This window comes from Phascolarctos cinereus, unplaced genomic scaffold, assembly GCF_003287225.1.
Source record: "Phascolarctos cinereus isolate Bilbo 61053 unplaced genomic scaffold, phaCin_HiC Scaffold_4;HRSCAF=312, whole genome shotgun sequence".
Lineage (NCBI taxonomy): Eukaryota > Metazoa > Chordata > Mammalia > Diprotodontia > Phascolarctidae > Phascolarctos > Phascolarctos cinereus.
The window spans coordinates 577,532,928-577,555,425 of record NW_027555847.1 but is presented as its reverse complement, the minus strand read 5'-3'; the positions used below and the strand labels follow the sequence as shown (position 1 = coordinate 577,555,425).

The 22,498-nt window shown below is 37.7% G+C and overlaps 1 protein-coding gene across 2 annotated transcripts in view; it reads right to left on the bottom strand.

Annotated features, from left to right (window-relative positions):
• Positions 1-22,216, bottom strand: part of CNBD1 (cyclic nucleotide binding domain containing 1) — a 464,842-nt gene extending 442,626 nt beyond the window's left edge. For both annotated transcript variants that reach the window (XM_078151951.1, XM_020970098.2), the window contains exons 1-2: positions 22,002-22,216; positions 15,383-15,535 (exon numbers count right to left, since the gene is read on the bottom strand). In XM_078151951.1, the coding sequence (XP_078008077.1) occupies positions 15,383-15,504 (122 nt within the window). In that variant the 5' untranslated portion in view covers positions 15,505-15,535; positions 22,002-22,216. The remainder of the gene's footprint in view (positions 1-15,382; positions 15,536-22,001) is intronic.
• Between the last annotated feature and the right edge of the window lie 282 nt (positions 22,217-22,498).

The window sequence follows — 22,498 nt, the reverse complement described above, 5'->3', positions numbered from 1 at the left end:
TTTGACACTCAGCTTCCTGAAGCTTCTTCTCCCTACACCCTTCTCCCGCCACCACCTTTGACAGGCCATTTCTACCAAGAAATAGGAATTGCATCTTATGTCCACTATCCAGATTATCTGTTCTTTCAAACCCTTTGCTGATACAAGTCAAGGCTGCTTCTTTGGGGGCTGAGAATTATATTCATAAAACAATTCAACAGAGAAACAGCAGTTCTCTCACATGTTTATTATGACAATAAAATAAGCTAATAAGTGTAAAGCATTTTTCAGACATTAATGCAATATATATGTATGTATGTGTGTGTGTGTGTGTGTGTGTGTGTGTGTGTGTGTGTGTGTGTGTGTGTGTATGCTTTCTGGTACTAGTGATAGAGAATGAACTCAGCAGGAAAATTAGTTGAGGAAACTTATGATGTTTACCTGGGAGAAACAACTTAAGGGCTACATGATCATGGTCTTAAAGTATTTAGTAAGTTAAGGGTTCAACTTGATCTGCTTGGTCTTGGAGAACAGAATTAAGAATAATGGATAAAAAAGCATAAAGGCAAATTCTAACTCAGTATAAGGGGGAAAGAAACCTTTCCCAATACTTTGAGCTGTAAAATGTACTACTTGGAAAGGTAATATGTTCCCAATTACTGATGGTCTTCTAGTAGAAGCCATATTATCAATTATCTGATATGTTAGAACAAGGATCCTCGCTCAAGTATGTATTGGACTACATGGCCTATGAGTCCCTTTTAATTCTGATATTCTATAATTCTATGGATATGAATCTCAGATAAAAATAGATTTACTTTTCCATCCATTCCAATAGAATAATGTATGCTCACTAAGGGTAAGAAGGGTAATTATAAGGCACAAAGTCAGTGCTTAACAAATGTATATTGAATTGAACTCTAGCTCCAGTGTCTTAAACAAAGTGATAGAATTTTTATTCTCTTATCAAAAGCTAATAAACTCCCACTTTCCATATGGTTCCTCAAGCATTCTTTTGTGCCTGCATATTCTCTCCACTCCAAAGGCTTTTCTCCTGATTGACTATTTTTCCTATAGTTGATCTTTACAAATTTTTTTATTTCTTTCACAACACAGGTTATAAATGGAATGATACAAAATAATGAGTAAACTTTGGTCTTCCTTCCCATTTTCAAGGGTGGAAAATAACTAACTGTAAACTCTTCCACTAAGCCTTCTAACTCTGTCTCCTCTGCTGATGATGTCTGTCCTCTGGGTACCACTTGTCCTGTTAATTTGCAAGCTCCCAGGGAAACTGCTTGACCCAGTCCCTGCTCTTTGTGAAATATAAATAATAATAACCCACAATCAAAACTACTGAATGCCCAAAGCAAAGGCTGAAAGGCCCTGCAGGGAAATGAAGATTTTCTATTAAATTTGGTCCAGCAGGAGTCATGCTAGTTAAGTTTATTAAGCTAATACATATTTTAATGACCTCCTGTGTATCATAATTAGTTCTTGGATTAAATTATAAAATGGTAACACTGTATAATAATGAACAGAGACTCCATGGATTCATATTTAAACATTAAAATCCCCATAGAAATAATGAAGATTGTCTCCTTATTACTAATTCTTAGTTTTGATTTTGTTTGTGAAATAGAAGAATAATTCTGAGAAAATAACACCATCACATAGGTGTCACTCCCTTTTTTATGTGGTGATGGTTTTATGGTGGTGTTTTTTTCTCATGTTTTTGAATTAAGATCGTGAATTAAGAACATTCAAAAAGAATCCATAATGTTTTTAGATGTCCAAAGTTTTAAAGCATTTTAATATGGCTCCAGTGTCTAGCTCAGTGCTTGGCACATAGTAGACACTTAATAAGTGTGAAATGGTTGATTCTGAACAATACCAAACTGATAGGAAAATGTTTTTATTAGGACAGTAAGTTGTTTTTCCTTCACACCTAAGCATTACTACAGCATCTTTCAAGAGAAAGGTATTTTTCTAGCACATGTCCTATTCATCCCCATCTTCAAATATTATGTGTTTTTCTTTACATATTTATCTCTTTTCTTCACTCAGGTTCCATCCCAATGCCCCACCATGATGTGGGTTCTCAATGGCTCTGCCCTGGTTTAGGGAATATAAACTTTGGTAAATCCTTCCTACTACACAAGAGAGACAAAGCACAAAACCAGCTCATTTCAAAGAAGTTTGGCATCAATCAGTATTAGTCAATGAAGTGGGCAGGAGATGTGATTTTTTCCCTTGGTCCAGGGCAATTCAAAAGACTAAGGAAAAGCAGGGGCAGCTAGGTGGCACAGGGGATAGAGCACTGGCCCTGGAGTCAGGAGGACCTGAGTTCAAATCTGGCCTCAGACCGAACATTTGATACTTACTAACTGTGTGACCCTGGGCAAGTCACTTAACTCCAATTGCCTTAAAAAAAAAAAGTGGGGGGGAAAATTTCCCCTTTAGTGTAATAAATTAAAAACAGAATGTGTAGTGCTTTATACAGATTCTATGTCCTACTATATGTTTCAACATATTGAATTTATCATGAAAACATTTATGCAATAATTTACCTAATTTATTAAGCAATTTTTTTCTTCTACTTCAAACAAACTTTGCAAGCTTTAATTATGTGTATATGTATCAATCAATTAGCAATTACTTATCAGGCAATTCTCTGTATTCTTCACAATCTCTCTCCCCCTTTTGAGTATAGATATGTAAGATAAGGTCCCTGTGTCTGATCTTAAAAAACCGAAAATCTAATTGGGAGGATAGAACAGACACATATAAAACAATTCAATACATTATCTGGAGCAGCAGCTCTCAAATATTTTGGTCTCAGACCTCTTTTATGCTCTTAAAAAGGTTGGTAAAGTAGATAAAATATGAGTCATGTTTCTCCTGAGATTACATTCATAACCTAGATTTGAAGTCACTGGTGTATAGTGTCTATGGAGCTGAGGACCCTGTGAATTACTTAATAGAAAACCACCTTATTGTAGCACTTGACTTTCTTTGTCTGTTGAAATGGCAGCTTACCTGAAAGTGGCAGAAATGATGGTAGTAGAATTCTTATCCAAACTATAAAAGAATTCTGGATCGGACCACCTCATGTTATTTTTTAAAAATATATTTTCCATTGCTTTCATTTTTTTATTTTCCATTTCCCTATCGAGGAAGATGACAATCACAACTCAAAAAACAGAAGGCTAAAGAAAGCTACTGCTCTACAATGAACAATGGGAATGGTAAAGATCATAAGGGAAGACAAGCCATGATCTTCATCTGAATTCAAAGGCACCATGATATTTGGATGGATCTGTGAGCTCACTGATGCTGATGTGTGTGCTTTGAGCTAGAGAATAAAGAATTCCCGGAGTGAGGCAGAACCAAAACTTATTTTAACAAATAAGTGTGACTAATTATTATTTAATAATAAACCTATTATTGAGTAATAACCACAAACATTTATTAAGTGTTAGTTACTATGTTCTGGGCACTATATAAGGTATTGAGAATGCAAATGAAAAAAAAAAGGTTTTGCCCTTCAGGAGCTTACACTGTATTAGGAAGAAAGTTAAGAGTTGCACTGCTCTGAGAACTGACAAATCACTGCTTTTTGATCTTTACAAGGTACTTTCCTTCAGAACAACCTTGTCAGGTAGGTTATACAAGCATTCTTAGCAACATTTTGCAGCTGGGAAGATTAAGGTAAAGACCAGGTAACTTCCCCAGGATTACATGGGTGATAAGATTCAGAAACCAGGACTTGAGGCAAACTCACATAATCACAAAATTTCAGAAATGGAAGGGTCTTATTCAACCCACAACAGGAGAATCCCAATGAACCTCACAACTGGTCATCTAGCTTTTGCTTAATCAGTCAATCATTCAACAAATATTTTTAAGTGCATACTATGTGCCAGGTACTGGGCATACAAAAGGCAAAAATGAAATAGCTTCCATTCTCAAGGACATTCTACCAGGAGAAAAATATCTAAGTTTATACCAAACAAAATAAAATGAGGATGAACTTAGCCACTTCCAGAAAAAAAAATCTATTTTACTTCTAAATTGGTGTTCTGATTTCAAATGCTCTTTCCAAAACATCACTGGGCTTTTTACTTCATAAATACCACTCTCACTCACTCACACACACACTCACACACACACAACTGTAGGCTTCTATCTATGTATGTGCTACATTTGTTGGGTATTTTCTGGACTCATGATTAGGCACAGGTTGGACTATATTCCACTTGCTGCCAACACTGAGAGTCTCCAACCCTGTTGCTAAGAAAATGTGTTCCCTTCACAAATGAAAAAGAAAAAGGCATGCATTCCATTCCACACTTAGAAAGGTTTTCTGTTGTTGTCCAGTCATTTCAGTTGTGTCCAACTCTTTGTGACTCCCTTTGGGATTTTCTTGGCAAAGACACTGGAATGCTTTGCCATTTCCTTTTCCAGCACATTTTATAGACAAGGAAACTGAGGCAAACAGGGTTAAGTGACTTGCCCAAGTCGCATAGCTAGTAAGTGTCTGAGGCTGGCTTTGAACTTAGGTTTTCCTAACTCCAGGCCCAACACTATCCACTGTGCCATCTAGCTGTCCCTTAGAAAGGTAACCCCCTCTTTCTTTTTCAAAATACAATTATTTGCTGACAACTCAAACCCTTGCTAAAAATAAAATTTCACATTATTCAGTAGTCAATTTTATCATCAAAAAGGGCAATTTGAAAACATCAGCAAATGTGATTCTAATACTTGGTGTAAAAATCTCCCTGTTCTCACTGATTCTGTAAAACATTGTGGCTTGTTATTGACTTGTTTCCCCAAGAAGACAACTGAATTCTAGGCTTGCAAGTCCACTTTGCCTCCATGATGAAGGCCTTTGTGAATGCTAGCCTATTTGTAGTGAAACACATGGTTGGAGATTTTGTCTTAGTTTCTAGGTGAACAGAAAGTGAGACGACACCGTTTCTATGGCTTGTTCTCAAAGCTACCAAATAATTAAAGGACTTATGAAGGAGAAAAATGGGCGCAGTAAAGAAAGGGATAGCTAATCCCAAATGGTCAACTAAAGAGGACTTTCTATTTTGTCGACCAGAAAGTAAAAAGCTGATCTAGGTGCATTATATATTAGTTTAATATCGAGTGAACCTATTCCCTTAAGCAACTTATCCAGGAAATGAAGAATATTTTCAATTTGTCTACAAATAGAAGACAACAAACATTCTGCTCTGTGTTCTCCTGAAGAGGTTACTGCTTTGTGAGGAGGCTTCTTTTCCATTTGGCTTAGACTCAGAAAACCTGGGTTCGAGTCCTGCCTATGCAGGAGTCATTTAATTTCTCTGAGCCTTATACTTTCTTATCTATGAGAAGATGGGTTAGACAAAATCACGTCTAGGATTACTTCCAGGCCTAAATCCTATTAGCTTGATTTAGGGTTTGTTTTGATTTCTTTTGGGGTTTGTTTGTTTTTTTGCTTGGTTTGATTGGTTTTTGTTTTTTAAGCTTCATTGTGATAGAGATTTGAGAGCTGACTAGCATTCTGGGATTTGTAGTTCAGAGGGACAAGCATTCCTCTCTTGGTCCCACAGTCTCTTGGGACTATGGAGATCTTGGAGCCAGAAGGCAGAAAGGGACAGAATCTACAAAACTAGGGAGAGAAGAGTGGGGACCTCAAGAGCTGAGCATCAGCAGCAATGGAAGTCAACCTCCTACCCCTACCCAAGACTAAGACTTTAGAAGCTGAGATGCAAAGAATACGTGCACAGACACAACAGGCAAGGAAGGAAAGAAATAAGCATTTATTAAAAGTCTCCTATGTGGGGGTGGAGCCAAGATGGTGGAGTGAAAGCAATGACTTGCTTGAGCTCTCCCCCAAACCCCTCCAAAAACCTGCAAAAAAAATGGCTCTAAACAAATTCTAGAGTAGCAGAACCCACAAAAAGACAAGTGAAACAAATTTCCAGCCCAAGACAACCTGCATGGTTGACTGGAAAGATCTATTGTGTCTGGCTGGGAGAGGAGCACAGTTCAGTGTGGGTGTGCACGCAGGCAAAGATCGGGCCTCAGCGAACCTGGAGCAGGCCTCAGGGGACTCAGTGAAGGGGAGGTATGGCGGTTTCCAGACTTCTCAACCCACAAACACTAAAGACAACTTAGAAAGTCATCAGGAAAGGTCTGTCAGACCTCGGTGAGAGAGGAGCTCTGTCTCACTCCCACTCCTGGTGCAGCCCCCAGTTAGTGGCTGCTTCTGGAGCTCTGCACCCACATACGGAGAGGGAATGGAGCAGCTAATCACAGGGGGATTGCAGGGATCTCTTTGATGGTGTTGGATCTGAGCAGCGATCCTGGGGTGTGGAGGAGCACTAGCATGGTAGAGCTTGTGATGGTGGTGGTGCTTTTTACTAGGCTTGGTGGTACATGCCCCTAATTCCTGCTACTGGGACAGCAGAAGCTGGTGGATCTCTTGAGGTCTGGAGTTCTGAGCTGCAGTAGGCTAAGCTGATCTGATGTCCATACTAAAGTTAGATATTAATAAGATAAACCCAGGGAGTTGGGGTGGAAGGGAAGATATCAAAATGCCTAAAGAGGGGAAAACAGGTTCAGGTTAGAAACAAAGCATAGATTTGGAAATAAAAGTCATAGTTCCTGTGCTAGTCAAAGTAGGACAGAACCATGAGTAGCCTCCTGCACTTAGGGGGGAGACCTAGTCTTAAAAAAAACAAAACATAACAAAACCTTTGCTTTTTAAGCCCTTGTGGTGTGGTATGTGAGCAATGTTCAATTGTTTATTTTGTTCTTTGTGGTACTCTAACTCCCCAAATTGCCTTGAACTCATGGCTTTGACTTTTAATACTTGATTACAAATATCAAGAATTTTGAACATACTTTTTGTCTTCACAAAGCCATTTTGAAGGTTTCATTCTTGTTGTCTTTAATGGGGGTACTATTATGTTCAAATCTTCTAATACAGGTACCAGCTAAATAGAGATGTATCTTTCTAATGTATGTCCATAAGTACTAAATAGATTTTCCAAGCCACCTCTACCAGAGGAGTATTTGATACCCATCCTTAAGAGTAGTTCCTGGGGCAGCTAGGTGGTGCAGTAGATAGAGCATTGGCCCTGGATTCAGGAGGACCTGAGTTCAAATCCGGCCTCAGACACATAACACTTACTAGCTGTGTGACCCTAAGGCAAGTCACTTAACCCCATTGCCTAGCCCAAAAAAAAAAAAAGAGTAGTTCCTGATGACCACACCTTTCTTTCTGTGGTCATTACCTTTGCAATGGCCACAGAATATAGTGTTGTGTGCAAATTCAATTGTTTCCATCAGTGTCATCATTGTTGTTATTATCATCATCATCACGTTCAATGAAATTGAGGCAGAAACAATTCTGAGACAAATCACCACCCTGTTATTTTTCTTTCTTATTTGACGTTTGACACTCTACTGAACAGGAAGATAAAATACCTTCTTTTTTTTACTTTAATTGAATAGAACTAAGAAGACATAAACTCATCTGCTATAGCTCCCTGAAAGCACATTCAAGGCAACTCCAGTAGCAGACAGAATGAGAGATATGACGTATACTTTATCCTTTTTCCTCTGCTAGGTCTGATTTCTTCTTCTAGTTCTTTTTATTTTAAAAGCTTTTTACTCCATGTAGCTTGGACATAATTAACATTTGGCATTGCAACATTTGTTAAAAAACATTGTTCTTTAATTTTTACAGATCAATGTTATGTCTGGAAGAAAGTGGGCAACAGTTTGGTGCAATTTCTTGATTGAATTGTCAGAGATATTTTAAAGTATTTGTCTTACAGAAACTTGTCATTAGTTAATTTCCATAAGAAAGTAATCTTATTATATATAATTCTAGTCATCAGATCATGCATTACAAAGCATTCAAGAGGTCCTAAATTGTTGTGGCCATAAGTGTCTAGTATTTCCTTTCATAATCTAAATTAATCAGTTAAGTTTGTGTTCCTTCAGAGCAATCTGTCTCAAATTCCTGGTATTAATGATCTGAGCTTGAATTGCCATCATAAACTCTACTCTGTCCCTTCATTTCTATTAGCAACTCAACGTGATTCAGCCATTTGTTCAATGTCAACATATTGCTGATTGAGTTCACGTAGACATCTCCCATGAGATGGTCTTTTGTTTTGTTTCTACTCTAGTATCTTAGGTATTTCATTGTCCTCCAAAGGTAAACAACTTTCAGACATTTGGCAAATCCAAAACACACACCTACTGCCAGCCTTTGCTGTGGCTCAGTGAATTGACAGCTACTTGTTCTAAAAGCATTTTTTGAAGTTTTTAACATGTTTATCAAATAATGACGATAATGACAATACTGCAGAGGGCAACATCAATGCAAACTGTTTAGACATGGGAAGTAAAAGAGAATGAAATGCTAAAAAACATCTCACGTTTGAAAACACGGCATACTAGGTAAAACCATAAGTTTACATAGTTACCTAGTGATCAAAGCCATTATGATAAAAAAAAATTCACACAGATGAGTTAAATGAAAATAATTTTAAAAACATAATAATCCAACATGTTTAAAGATGACAATTCCTATGAATGTTGCTCCTATTCTGCAAAGATTTCCTCAAGTTTTCCACTAGGCCGCATCTTTAAACCCTGGGATCTTTTAAGTGCTGACTGTGACAAGTCTCAGTAAGTTATGATTTATCAGAAAAGACAGGGCCATTTCATCTCCTATAAATTTTAAGCATACATATTACCCTTTGAAACAGGATTCATAATTTATCAAAGACACAAGACTAAAATACAAATTGGCAGTTCAAGATGACTATCAGGGAGGGAGGAGTGCTAAAAAGTTAAATGAGAAAAATGTTATTCACAAAATAATTTCTTTACTATTGCATCCATATTATTGTGTTCTGAGGCTTAGACATGGAAAATTCATGTTCTCTTTCCTTTAGGAAAAAAATCTCTAGAATGAGGAGTGTTAGAGTGAATTTTTTTATTCTCTCTTTTGACTTTATCTTTTTTCCCACCTTGCTTTTTTGCTTTATTTTCTTTCTTCCTTCCTTCTCTCTCTCTCTCTCTCTCTCTCTCTCTCTCTCTCTCTCTCTCTCTCTCTCTCTGTGTGTGTGTGTGTGTGTGTGTGTGTGTGTCTCTCTCTCTCTCTCTCTCATTTTTTTTGTTTGTCCATGGTCCCACAGGATTTCCCAGTGTGAACATACCTGTATACCTAAACCATAGGATTAGAGAATGAAAGACTGTGGAAAAGAAATTGTGTCCAATTACACTTTGTAGGTCATGAAGCTTCTGATAAAGGTTGAAGAAAAAGAAATAAAGAAGATAAAAACATTGAACCACATACTGGTAGATCAACTCACTGCACAGCACGCCCAGGTGGAAGGGCTCATTTGGAGCCTAAGCACCATGTAGGACGAAAAGTCAAAAGGCCAGTTTTCAAATGATGACTGCATGAAGCTTCTATGGTCAGAAGGCAAAAGGGCAGATACCCATGGTATGGGAAGGACTGCTGATAACACATTAGTCTCTTAACTCAAACTTCTCCTGAGTAGCAACTCTGTCATTAACATAATTTAGAGAGTAACAGATGACAAGTTAAACAATATTTGTGGGAAGTACAAAAGCATTTTCCAGTCTTTCCTAACATTTTACTATCTGATCCAGGATGATCCCAGGAAGCAACCAACTGAAAGCGACCCTCCAAGACCCCATTCACTCTAGAAACAACCAAATTTTCCCAGATGCCTCTATCCTAAGAGGTCTAAGATTGAGCCTGATGTCCCTGATCATTCAGGATGGATCTCCAGCCCTACGCATCTGAGGAAAAACAGCCATAGACTATAAAGTATCATAATTAAGATTAATTTAATGTACGGTGGTTACGTTCAAAAAGAACATCTTAATATTAGTTCCAATGGCAGTTATCATTGATTTCTGCCACCCAAATACCCTTAATTATCTATACATGAAAAATATAATCGGAAAGATAAGCAATCTTTTCGAGTATGAAACATGGGTTCTCTACCTCTGTGGTACCTTTTGGTGATCACCTTAACAGGTAATGCTGTGGAAATAATTTTAAAGACTTTTTTGTTCCACTGTGTCATAAAAATTGGAATATGAATAAATACTTCTTTCCTTTTGTTACATTTAGATATCTCATAGCATGAAGTCTATTTCTCTGATAATTTCCGTGATGTAATTGTTCATGAAGACCTTAGGTATCTGCAGCTCTGTGTTTTGTGCAACTTCTTTTAAAATTCAGGTTTGTTTGTTTTTCCATATGCAGAACAAAAAGGTGAAAATATATTCTTCTTTTCTAGTGCTGTTATTTACTCAGTGACAAAGCTGTGGTTTGCAAATATCATGGACAATCTGTGGTCTATTGAATTGCAAGTTTGATATAACAAGTGGTCAACTTCTATTATCTTGTCTTCAATCATCTTGGCTTGAACAAATAGGGAACTGCATTTTGCTTCTTAAGAAAAGGCACGTCTTTGCCCCTGGTGTGAGATTGTGGGTCCCTCCTTGCGTTCAGATACCAAAACAATCTCCTGCACCAAGAAGCGCTAATTTCATTCGGAAAGGAAGCCAAAACTATCCATGGCCCTGCTCTTCCTCAGCTTTAGCCTTGCTTGAGGAGTATCTCTAGTGGTGGTTCTACCAGTCCTACCTTACAACACACCTGCTCTTTTCGTAACCTCAGCCCCTAGCAGAGTGCACATAGGAGGCACAGTAGAAATGCTTCCGGAATTGCTTGGGTTCATGCTAACAACTATAAGCAGGGGGAGACATTTTGAAGTGGAGTACTCTAAAAGTACTTCTGTGCTCAGGGAAGAGGTAAACCACAGCTTTAGAAGGTAATAGTCAACTGTCATCTATGGGAATCTTTAGGGTCACCCAGGAGGCAGCTAAATAGCTCAGTGGATAGAGAGCTGAGCCTGAAGTCAGGAAGACTTGAGTTCAAATTTGACTTTTGACACTTATTAGCTGTATGACCCTGGGCAAGTCACTTATTAACCCTGTTTGCCTCAGTTTCCTCATCTGTGAAATAAGGTGGAGAAGGAAATGGCAAACCATTCCAGTATCTTTGCCAAAAAAAATCCAAATGGGGTCATGAAGAGTCAGATATGACTGAAATGACACAACATCTATATGAAATCATTGTTTCTATAGCATCTACAATCTCATAATCAAACCAGAATCTACTTCTCTTCTGATAATTTGAACCTGTAATTTCTCTCCTTAAACAGCATTTCCCCAGAGCAAAGTGGTGCAAGAGGCACGGCGCTCTGGGATTCCAAACAGCATAAGCCTAAATGACAAAATTCCTGATGTTCTTCCAGGGAGCAATTCCTTTGACTCTTTCCTAGGAAAAGGCTTTGCATCACTGCTCTACTGAAACATAATGATCTTCAGATGCATGGTCTCTTTGAAGGGAAAAATCTTTAAAAGGGGAGAGAAAAAAATAAATAAAATCTTTGCTGATTTTCTCAGAGGACGTGAAACTGGCAGATGAGGAAGGCAAGGGAACATATTACTGCACTTGGAACTGACAGCTCAAACTGAGAATTTCCTTAGCTCATTTCTTAGGTCATCTCCTCTGCCCACCCTCCCCTCCCCAACCCACATACCTCAATATCACTTTTAAAGAAAATATTCCAAGTTTTAAAAAAAAAATTTCCACCAAAGCTGCCTGATATATTTTCAAAAGTTGGTTTAATTTTATCCAGTTGTCATGAAGAGGAAAAAACAAGGCTCTAAAATGAAATTATTCGTCCAGGGCTTTGAATCAAGTCAGAGATCAAATAAGGTAAGAAACAGAACTTTTTCTCTTGTTCCCAGGCTTACTTTTTACCCCTGTTATTCCCTTGAAATATTTTTAAAACCCAATACTAGATGCCATATCTAAATTCCTAAAGCAGAACATGACCCACATGTGTACATATATAAAACCAATCAAAACTTCCCTTCAGGAGACTATAAAAATTGGCTTCACAGAAACTCAAAGTGGCAACAAACCCCAGAGGCCATCTAGCAGCACCCTCTGAAGTATATGATGGCCTAAAACTATCTCTCCTTCCTTCCCCTACCTTGAAAACTTTCCTTCTTAGGTTGCTATTGATCTAAGTTTAGATTAAGTCTTAATAGTAGCCAACATTTATCTAGTTATCTAAATTATCTAAGGTTGTGTGTATCTATGTATATGTGTGTGTGTGTGTGTGTGTGTGTGTGTATAATTTAAACCCTCACAACAACCTTGTAAGGAAAATGCCATTATTATTTCTATTTTGCAGAAGACGAAACCAAGATTGAGAATGGTAAATTGATTTACACGAGGTTACAAAATTAGTAAGTGGCTGGGGCAGGATTTGAATTTGGGTCCTTGACTCCAAGTTTAGTGCTCTATTGAGAGAAATGATTATTTCTCTGTCATATCAATAACCAATTATTAAAAGTAAGAATACCCAAGCTTTTTTCTCTGTGCTATTTCCTTCTCCAAAACCCGGTGTCTCAAGGCCTGGGCTAATGGAAGATAGGATTAACACTCTCCTCATTCTAGGTATTGCTACATCACCCAACTAAATCAGATTTCTCATGGGAAACTGAATTCCTGCCCATTGTGTTCCACTCAAGCTAATTTGGATGACGTAGATCCTCTGTCTAGGTCTAACAATTAACAGAAAGAAAACAGGTGCTCCATCAGCCACCCACCACCACACCATTTATAGGTGGAATCATTGGTTACAGGAAATAGAGAAGTTTTGAATGCTGTGGATAAGCTCACTTACCTTGGTAGGGTACTTTCCATGGATGTACAAATTGATAATGTTGACGCATGCATTGCCAGAGCTAGCTCAGCATTTGGAAGACTCCAAAAGAAAATATGGGAGAGAAGAGGTATTGGACTGACTACCAAACTGAAGGTCTACAGAGACATTGTGCTGACCTCATTTTTGTATACCTGTGAAACCTGGACAGTATACTAGTGCCATGCCAGGGAACTGAATGGCTTCCATTTGAATTGAATTTGGAAGATTCTGAAGATCACCTGGCAGGATAAGATACCAGACACTGAGGTCCTTTCTCCAACTACAGTGCTAAGCATTCAAACTCTACTTCAGACAGTGCAACTATGATGAGCTAGCCATGATGTTTGAATGCAAAATGTACATTTACCAAAAAGATTATTTTTATGGAGAACTCATGCAGGTCAGGCATTCACATGGTGGTCAGAAGAAGCAATACAAGAACACTCTCAAGGTCTCTCTTTAGAACTTTGAAACTGATTGTGTGACGTGGGATACACTGGCACAGGACCACTCAGCACGACATGCCCTCATCAGAGAAGGTGCCGCGTACTATTAGTAAAGCAGAATTGAAAACAGCTCAAAGGAAACACAGCATGCACAAATTTAGAGAATCCACCTCAAATGTTTACACAGACTATTTGTGCCTGACCGGTGATAGAGCATTCCGGGCTCATATTGGGCTAATCAGCCACAGTTGGACACACAGAAGCATGACTCTAGCATAGTGATGTCATTTTGGTCCTCTTCAAGAATGAAAGACAACAACCAGGTTGCTCAAGGCTGTGGGTTGTCTGGGTAGAGGTAGCCCCTTTGTCTAAGAGACACAGGATGTTACTCTCCCAGCCCCTCATTAGAATAGGCTTACTTATTGTTAATTGTTAACCAATCAGAATTGTCATCCTCTGGTACACTGACTTTTCAAAGGGCATACAAGCCACGATTGTCTTTGGTCTAGGAGAGATGGCCAAATGATCATTAATTTTATTAACAAAATGCTGGTGTTATTAATAAAATGATTAATTACCCAGAATTTCTCAAACTTTTTATATATCACACTATCCACTATAGTCTAGGGTTTTTTAAACTTTTTCCGCTAAAGACCCCTTCAGCACTTGTTAAGACTGTGGGTTGAGACCCCATATGGGTGACTATAACCACCTAGCTGCCTCACAATTTTCAAATTAAACTAATTCATAATAAGAGATGGATTCCACTGAACCAGACACTGAAGTCCAGGTTCTAGTTCTTCCTTCATGGTGTGACCTTAGGTAAGTTCCTACAACTGTCTGGCCAGTAATTGCCTAATCTATCAAAGAAGAGTGTTGGTCTGGAATAGATCATCTCAGAGGCTCTTTCCAGCACTAAATCACACAATCCTTTTTGATACCCTTCTTTGGATAGTCATAGGTAATTCTACTTTCTTAGTTACCTGTCATACACAAGGAGAAAAAGATTTCTTTCTCTAGACTTCTCTTTCTTCCTACTTTTTTCCCTGGTTGCATTTTTTTCCTCCATTTTTGTACTAGGCAAAAAATAAGTCAATATTTCTGGCCTCTTATTCATCTCCAGGTTTTATCATTTCTTTTTGAGAAAATTATGAGTTTTATTTTTTATAGAAAAACACTTTCCTTTTTTTTCCCATTTTAATACAATACAATCTTGAGAAATTCCAAAAAAATTTAAATTCCATCACAGGATTTTGAATGGAATTTGTTGGTATAGTGTCTTTTGGAAATAAATTATATCAATTCATATATAATCACCAAAAACTCCAAAATACCTCTGATAATGCATTCAGCCATAATTCTCCCTTTGGCCACAATTCCAGTCTCAGTAAGAATGCGCCTCTCACTCTCATTCTTGCTTATATTTTCAGTTCCAGACCCAACCTCAATTCTAAGATCATACTTTTCCTTTGGCCCATTTCTCAGTCCTGACCTATTTTTCCACTTCGGGCCTTCTCCCCAAACCACATTTCATTCACAGTACAAGTTTTGCAACTGGACTCTGCCCACTTGGGTCCACAACTCTTCCAACGAACCAGCCATGCTCTAATCCTAGCCCAAATTACTTTATAGAAATTAAACTTAGAGATACCTATAGATTTAAAAGATTTAACAATAATAGAGGGTCAATAAGGAAAGCAATAGGCACCCTTCTTCCTTTAATTACCCTTAAGATTTGGAGATTAGTTATATGGCAGCCATACATTCTCAAGAAGTGAAGTGATCATTATTTTTATTTTTCTAAATGGATGGCAGATTAGAGTAATTCATACATACCTCAGAACTCCTGCATATATCCATTCCCATCCATTATTGCTATATATCTATATAGTACTTAGCAGCTGCATTGTTTTAAATAATATCCCCATTTTTTTTTCTGGTACATCCTAAAACTCTATGCACATAAATTCTATACAATAAAAATTAAATCATCACTATTTCCAGCCCATCAGAAATCATTGGCACTGCCAGGTTCTGCAAGAACGTTGTCAGTGTCACCCCAGTTTATCCAATAAATAGATGTCATTCTCAAATAAAAAGCAAAATATTTGCACTTACAGTTTCTTCAAGACAGTAATGAATTCTTCCAACTTGTCCTTGAACTGGAGTGCAAGCTCTGCAGATGTTTGGCAATGAATGTCTCTAATATAAAAGCCAATATTGTGAAAGTTGTCATCCATGGGACCAGCTCCAGGACGTGCAAAGGATGCCCTAAACAGGAAAACAAATGGTGTTATCAAGTCCTGTTCAGATAACAATAAAAAATAATTTTATCACCTGGAATAAGTTAGGTGTATACACACATATTTAAGATTTAATGTACATATTTCATATGTATATAAAACATGTGCGTAGAAGCTTACATATGTAAACCGTACTAAGGCTTTTGGGATACTCAATATGTGTTGTTAATGTTGCTGTTGAGTCCTTTCAGTTACATCTGACTCTTTGTGACCCCATTTGGGGTTTTCTTGGCAAAGATACTACAGCAGTTTTCCATGTCCTTGTCCAGATTACTTTACAGATAAGGAACTGGGGCAAATGGGATTAAGTGACTTGACCAGGGTCACACAGCTGGTAAGTCTCAGGCCAGATTTGAACTCTTCTTCCTGACTCCAGGGTTCTACATATATACACTTTTTTTTTGTTCCCGACTATAGTAATTGGTGGTTACCTTGATATGTGAGGCTCTTTCTTAGAGTTCTAGCATTTTAATAATGCTTTCCTTTTTCAATATTTTAGAAGCAGCTAAGAAATCATTAATAAGGTTCTCATAAAGAACCTATAATTTTACAATTTAATGTTAAGAATCTATAATATTTTGAAATATATTGACCTTAAATATAGAGGAGGCTATGATTAGGCAAACTTATTTCAACTTCTTTTAAATAATTTTAAACTATATATAATTGGAGGAATACCGTGATCCGATTCCCTTAGGACTGTCTTCCCAATTAAAAGCTCATAGAGGAGTAAAAGGAATAAATGATAGTAATTTACATTAAAGTTTACAAAGCGCTTTGGTGAGGACAATCCTGTGTGATAAGGATAGCATTTTATTGGTGAGGAAACTGAGGCTCAGAGAAGTCACATGTCATTTATCCATAATCACATAGCAGTAAATGTCAGAAGGGGTAACTTGAACTCAGGTCTAATGATTCCATATCCAACTTACCTCTATATTTGAGTCCACAATTCTTCCAATGAACCAGCTATCTTCTAATTCTAGCCTCTATAACATGTTTCTATCTATCTTTAAAAACTGGGAGGAAAACATAAACTCTGACAACTAGAGAATCATAATTTTAACTTTAATACCTAAGAAAATAATTACAATAAAGTTTGAGTTATCTGAAGCACACAGTCAATAAAAACTAATTATCTTGAACTTCCAGGTCATGTAATCAACAAAATATAGAACTAGATTTTTTTTACAATCTTTATGACATCTCAAACTTCTCAAAAACAAGAATTATACATAAAACATAAAGCAATTTCAGCTCTCTCCATGGGCCAGCACATCAAGAACCCTACTAAGGTAACAATTCAATGAACTAACAGCAAGAGAAGACTAATCCTTAACCCCCTAACTTTCTCACTCAGAAATCCTTCCCTGACTGCCCACCATGTAAGTAGGGTTGCAAAAACTAACCCATAGGCTTGCAATAGAACACAACTCGGCCCTCCCTCCTCTCAATGTCAGTAAAACCAAAAAGCATAATCTCACTCTGGCTGGGACAGCAGCATGGCATCCCTCCGTGCTATAACAGGTCTTAGCCATAGAACTGAGGAACAGAGGGAACTGGGGCCAGAGACACGTGTGGCTGGATGATACTCCACTAAACCTTAGGAAAAAAAAAAAACTCGGCACCCAGCTGGAGGCAGGACTGTCCCCTCAGAACTCATTTGAGGCAAAAACTGAGGGTCGTCAAACATGACTTTCCCAGGATGGGAGGAGACCAAGATCCCTTTGAGGTCCAGCCACCATGGAAACTGTAATCAAGAGGAAGGAAAAATAAAGTGAGCAATGAAGGAAAGTTAAGAGGAAAGATTGAAATTGTCAAAGACCTCAAGGGGAAGAAGATTTAGCTGAAGACCTCAAGAGTAAGCAGATAAATGGCCAGGGAAGATGTTAATAATAGAAGGGGATGCAGCCTCCAGATTAACTAAGATTCCAGGCTCTCTGAATAAATACTGCAAGGCAAGGACAAATGAATCAATACCTGATGAGTCAGAGGACCCTGTGAATCCCCAAGAGAGAATGGAAATAAAGCAGAATGTTCCTGAGTGGTTTAAAAGAGAAATAAGAATTATGAAAGCAGAATTTATGGCCTGCACAGCAGAAATAATGGGCAGAATGGAAAAACTTGAATTCACGGTGCCTGTTCTTACTAAAGAGACAAAAGGGGGACATAATGATTGGACCTGTAAATATACAGAAGTGAAGGAGGATCTAGAAAAAGAAAAGCAAAAAGGAATAATATTTAAAGAAAACATGATTACCATAAAAGCAAAACAGATTAATCTGAAAAACAGGATGCACAGAAATAACTTAAGGTTTATAGGTTTTCCAGAAGAACATGGCAAGTCAAAAAACATGGGCAGCATGATATCAGATAGAAATAATGCAAGAAAACTGCTCAGATTTATGAACTTAGAAAACAAAGGGTCAGTAGAAATAATACACAGATCACTTCCAGAAAGGAAAAAAACTCTATGCTATAACCCTTAAGACATGAAGCAGTTAAATTTAATAATTCCACTGAAAAACAACAAATTCTGGAAGCTACCAGGAGAAAATCCTTCAAATATAAAGGAATGGAAAATCAAATAACACAACACTGCTTTGCACCTACCAGAAATTATGGGAGGGAGTGGAATAACATTTTCTGAAGAGGAAAGGAGCTCAAGATGCTGCTTAAGATAAACCACCCTAAAAATTTGAGTCTATCCATTAATAATAAAAAAAAAAATTAAAGGGCATTCAATAAGAAAGAAGCATTCAGAGCATTTCTAGAAAGAAAACTAGACCTGATGAAATTATTTGTTTTTCATATATCTGACAAAAGAAATTCAAGTGTAATGAGCAAATCATGAACTAAACCTCACAATACCCCACATACAAGTAAGTCAGTGTTTTGTGGAACTAAACTATAGAAAGAGAAGGGCATGAAAAGAAAAAGAAAGGAAAGATGTAAAGAAATATGTCAAAGGCTAACAATGAAGGAAAATAGCTACTTCAATCTCTCAGGAAGATGAGATCCTACAGAAGAATGAGTGAAGAGGCAAAAAGAGAAATTGAAACAAGCAAATACAGAAGAAACCTCATTTCAATGTTGGAAGGGCTATCACTGATGAACACCACCATACGAAAAGAGATATATTCTATAAAAGGAAATGGAGACCTTACTAGTATAAACTGTAGAAATTTGCACTTAGAGAACTCATCCTGCCCCAAGAGAAAGGGAATCAGAGCTCCAGAAAGAAACTGAAACTCAGAAGTGAAGAAGGGGACGGACTTAGAAAGCAGCTTGGGAAATCAAGCAGAGAGGGGAGCAGGGAGGATGACCATGGGAAGAGCAATGATTCATAATGAACTACTACCAGGAACATAAGGAAGTTCCTACTATGTGGCAACTATCACCTGCAAGAACTGACATTTCTACGAGTGAGTCACAATAGATGAAAGGGAGCCAGGGGATTAGATTTACAAGAATCTAAAAGATCTATAAACTGTTTGGAAGAAGAAACCCACAATAAACACTAAGGCACCTTTACTTAAGGAAGCCTTAATTCCATGAGAAATACAGACACTGAAAAAGGACTAAATAAATATAAAGACTATGAATCAAAGAAAAAAAATGTCGAGAAGAGACAGAAGTGAAAGATAAATAATGAAGAGAATGAGGGAAAGAAATCCTTTTTTAGGAAAAGGGCCAAAATGAAATTGTCAAAACTAATGAATGAAATAAGTTGAAGGAGAGGAGAGTAAGAGATATTTTAATTGACTACTTAAATGAAGGGGGGGAGGGGAAGAATTGTATAAGTAGATAAATGAAAGAAAGAAAGAAAGAAAAGGAAACTACTAAGTTAAATAAAGCTCCAAAACTAAGGAAAGAGGTAACAAATAGAAAAAGAAGTATTGACTGTGAGAGAAAGAAAGCCGATGAGAATAGGTCTGCATTCAAGTAGATTAAGCTGAAACAAATAAAGAGACAAAGACTATGTTTGCAGAGGAAACTGGGAAAAATTATAATTTAAAAAAAATATATCACATGGGACCTTTGAATAATTATATCTTCCTCTCCTTAATTATTTCCTCCCCCCATCCTTAACTTACTATCACCTTTCTCCTTCCGCCAACCATCATGTAGACCTCAGAGATACATATTTTTGGCTCTGGACAGTTCAATGTTCATGCTTTAAGCTATCCTCACCAATGAAGCTTGAATATTTAATCATTTTTAACTTCAAACTATTTCCTACTTTTATTTTGTTGTGTTTTTTTTTCTTTTCATTCACTCATGAAAGAAACATTTAGTATGCACCTATTGTGTTCAGAAATCTCTTTTAGGTATGAAGAAAATACAAAATCTAGATAAGGGAAGATCCCTACTCTTCTAAAATGTACAGACTATTTAAGGTGATGTAATACAAACATAGATTGTTATTATGCCCACAATTCAATTCAACAAACATTTATTAAGCATTGGAAATCTGTGTCATAAGAGGAAAGTTATTGCCAGCTTCGTGGCAAGGAGAAAGAAGAAATAAATGAAGGAAGTCAACGTAGAAGAAATAGTATTTTGTAGAACAGACTTTAAATGATAGATACGAATTGAACAGACTAAAATGGAGTATGTCAGCAAAAGCAAAAAGAGTATACCACATGTTTGGCATAGATGAGAGAGATATGATATTACCCTGGAAAGGTAGGCTGGTATCTGGTTATTAAAGGTTTTCAATGCCTCGGAACAAATCTTTAACCTCCAAACTTCTAAATGCTAGTGACTTTCTTCTCAACTCTACATCAGTCATAAACTAGGTTAAACCTCACCATCTCTTAGAATTATCTCACCCCAAGGGCTAGAGAGGGAAATTGTGAACCAACTATTGAAGTCATGAAGAAAGATAATGGAAGAACCATATATGAGAGTAACAGACATAGGAAGAAGGTAGGGTACAATTAGTAGATTTCATGAAATTCAAAAGGGGAGAGATAATTGAGGGATAATGGTTAAGGAATGGTCTGGAAACCAAAGCAAAGAACAAGAATATGCTAACTATCTCCGCCCTCACCCTTAAGAGACTCAGTGAGGAGAAAGATTGGCCTCTATTAAAGAAGGCTGTAAGCTTAGCAGTGTCCTCAGAGTGAACAGATTAACGGAAAATTGGTTGAAAAGATCAAGGACGGAGGCTGTTTGAGTATTTTTCTTTTAGAATCTTTTATGAGATTTTAAATCTTCAAAATGTCTCACGGAAGTTGAAAAAAAGCATGACAACCTTAAAAGATTCCTTGATTTGAGTTCACCTTTTTTTAAATTTCTTGATATTGTAAGATTTTATTGATCTTCTTGGCAAATTAGAGTAAATGTTCTACTTACTAATAGTCTGAATTTCACTGGTTCCTTTTTTCTGGACTCGAAGTCTATAGGCCTATTTTATAGATCACGTAAAAATGTCCTTTATAAAATGGGGTCCAAAATTAAGGTCTCGCCATACTACTTAACAATCTCCACTTTAGTCATTCATTCATCCAACAAATTTTTATTTAATGCCAACTAAAAACCTTGTTTCATATCTGTGTCCATTTATGGCCTTGAGAGTTCTTGAATAAATATCAGAGTTCTAATTCCATGCTACAGTGGAGTGACTCACCTTACTCTTAACCTCCACACTTCATTTGTAATCAACTATACTGACTCCCTGATGTAGAGCACACTTGAAATTAAAATTTCCCCATTGCTCTTCACAAAAGTATCTGATGAAAAGTCATACAGCTATTTCCACAAAACTATTATTCACTTCAATTGCCCTCTCTAGTCTAAGTCAAGCTAGAGTGGGTCACATTATACAGGGAATGCTTATGATCCTAAGAAAGCAAATTTCAGTAAGTCCAGTTATTTGTTATCTTTGTAGTATTTGTACCTACCTTTCTTGACTAGCAGAGTACCTGACACGTAGTTGGCATTCAGTAAATGCTTGTTGACACTGACTGATTAGTTTAATCTATTTCTAATCTTCATGTTGCCTTTTACATAGTAATAGTCAGCTATCCTATTCATACAGGGCTTTCCCTTCAAAAAAAGCTGCTGTTTTTTTCAATTATAGTAAATGCTTCTCAACTATTTCAACAAAAATTAAGCTCCCTGAAGACAGGATCTATAACATTTTTCACTTTAAACCCCCACGGCCTACTGCAAGTCCTTGCATGTAGTAAGGGCTTAATAAATGTTTATTGAATTAAATTGAATTTAGCCACCACCACCATTCATCTCTGTTCTCCCAAGTAACTGTCCCTTCTTTTTCTGGAGTGTGCATATTTTAAAAATTCAGGAGCGACTTCCAGTGCAAGATGGTGGAGTGAGAAAAGAAGCCTCTGAAGCCCTCCCAAATTCCTCTCCAAACAACTAGAAAACTGCCTCAGAAGTTATCTAGGAGCAGGGAAGCCACTTACCAGCCCGGCAGCGGGCCTATAGCAGAGCACAGATCCTGGGACAATCTACCAGCAAGGCCCAACCCTCCTGTAAACCAGCAGAGCCCTAGGCAAGTGAGCGGTCTGTGCAGGGCAACAAGGCCCCACCCCAAAGACCCCACTCCCAGGCAAGCCACCAGCTAAGACTTGACCCCATAGCTGAGGAGTAGTGAAACACCACCCCAGGGCTGGCTACACTCAGGCCATAAAGCCTGTCAGCAGAGAAACCCTGTTTCCATAGCAACCCAGTAGCAGGGCCCCACCCCTGGGGCCTACCAGCTACAAGTTCCCTCCCCCAGGCCAACCACCAGAAAGATTCTGTTACAATAGCAACCCAGCAGGAAGGCCCCAGCCCTTGGTCAGGCCGGCAGCTAAACCTCACACCCAGGAGAGGCCAATGGGGAGGCCCACCTACCCAGAACACATCAGAAAAGAAGCCTACCCTCCAGAGAAGCAAGCAGCTAATCCCTAAAATTTAG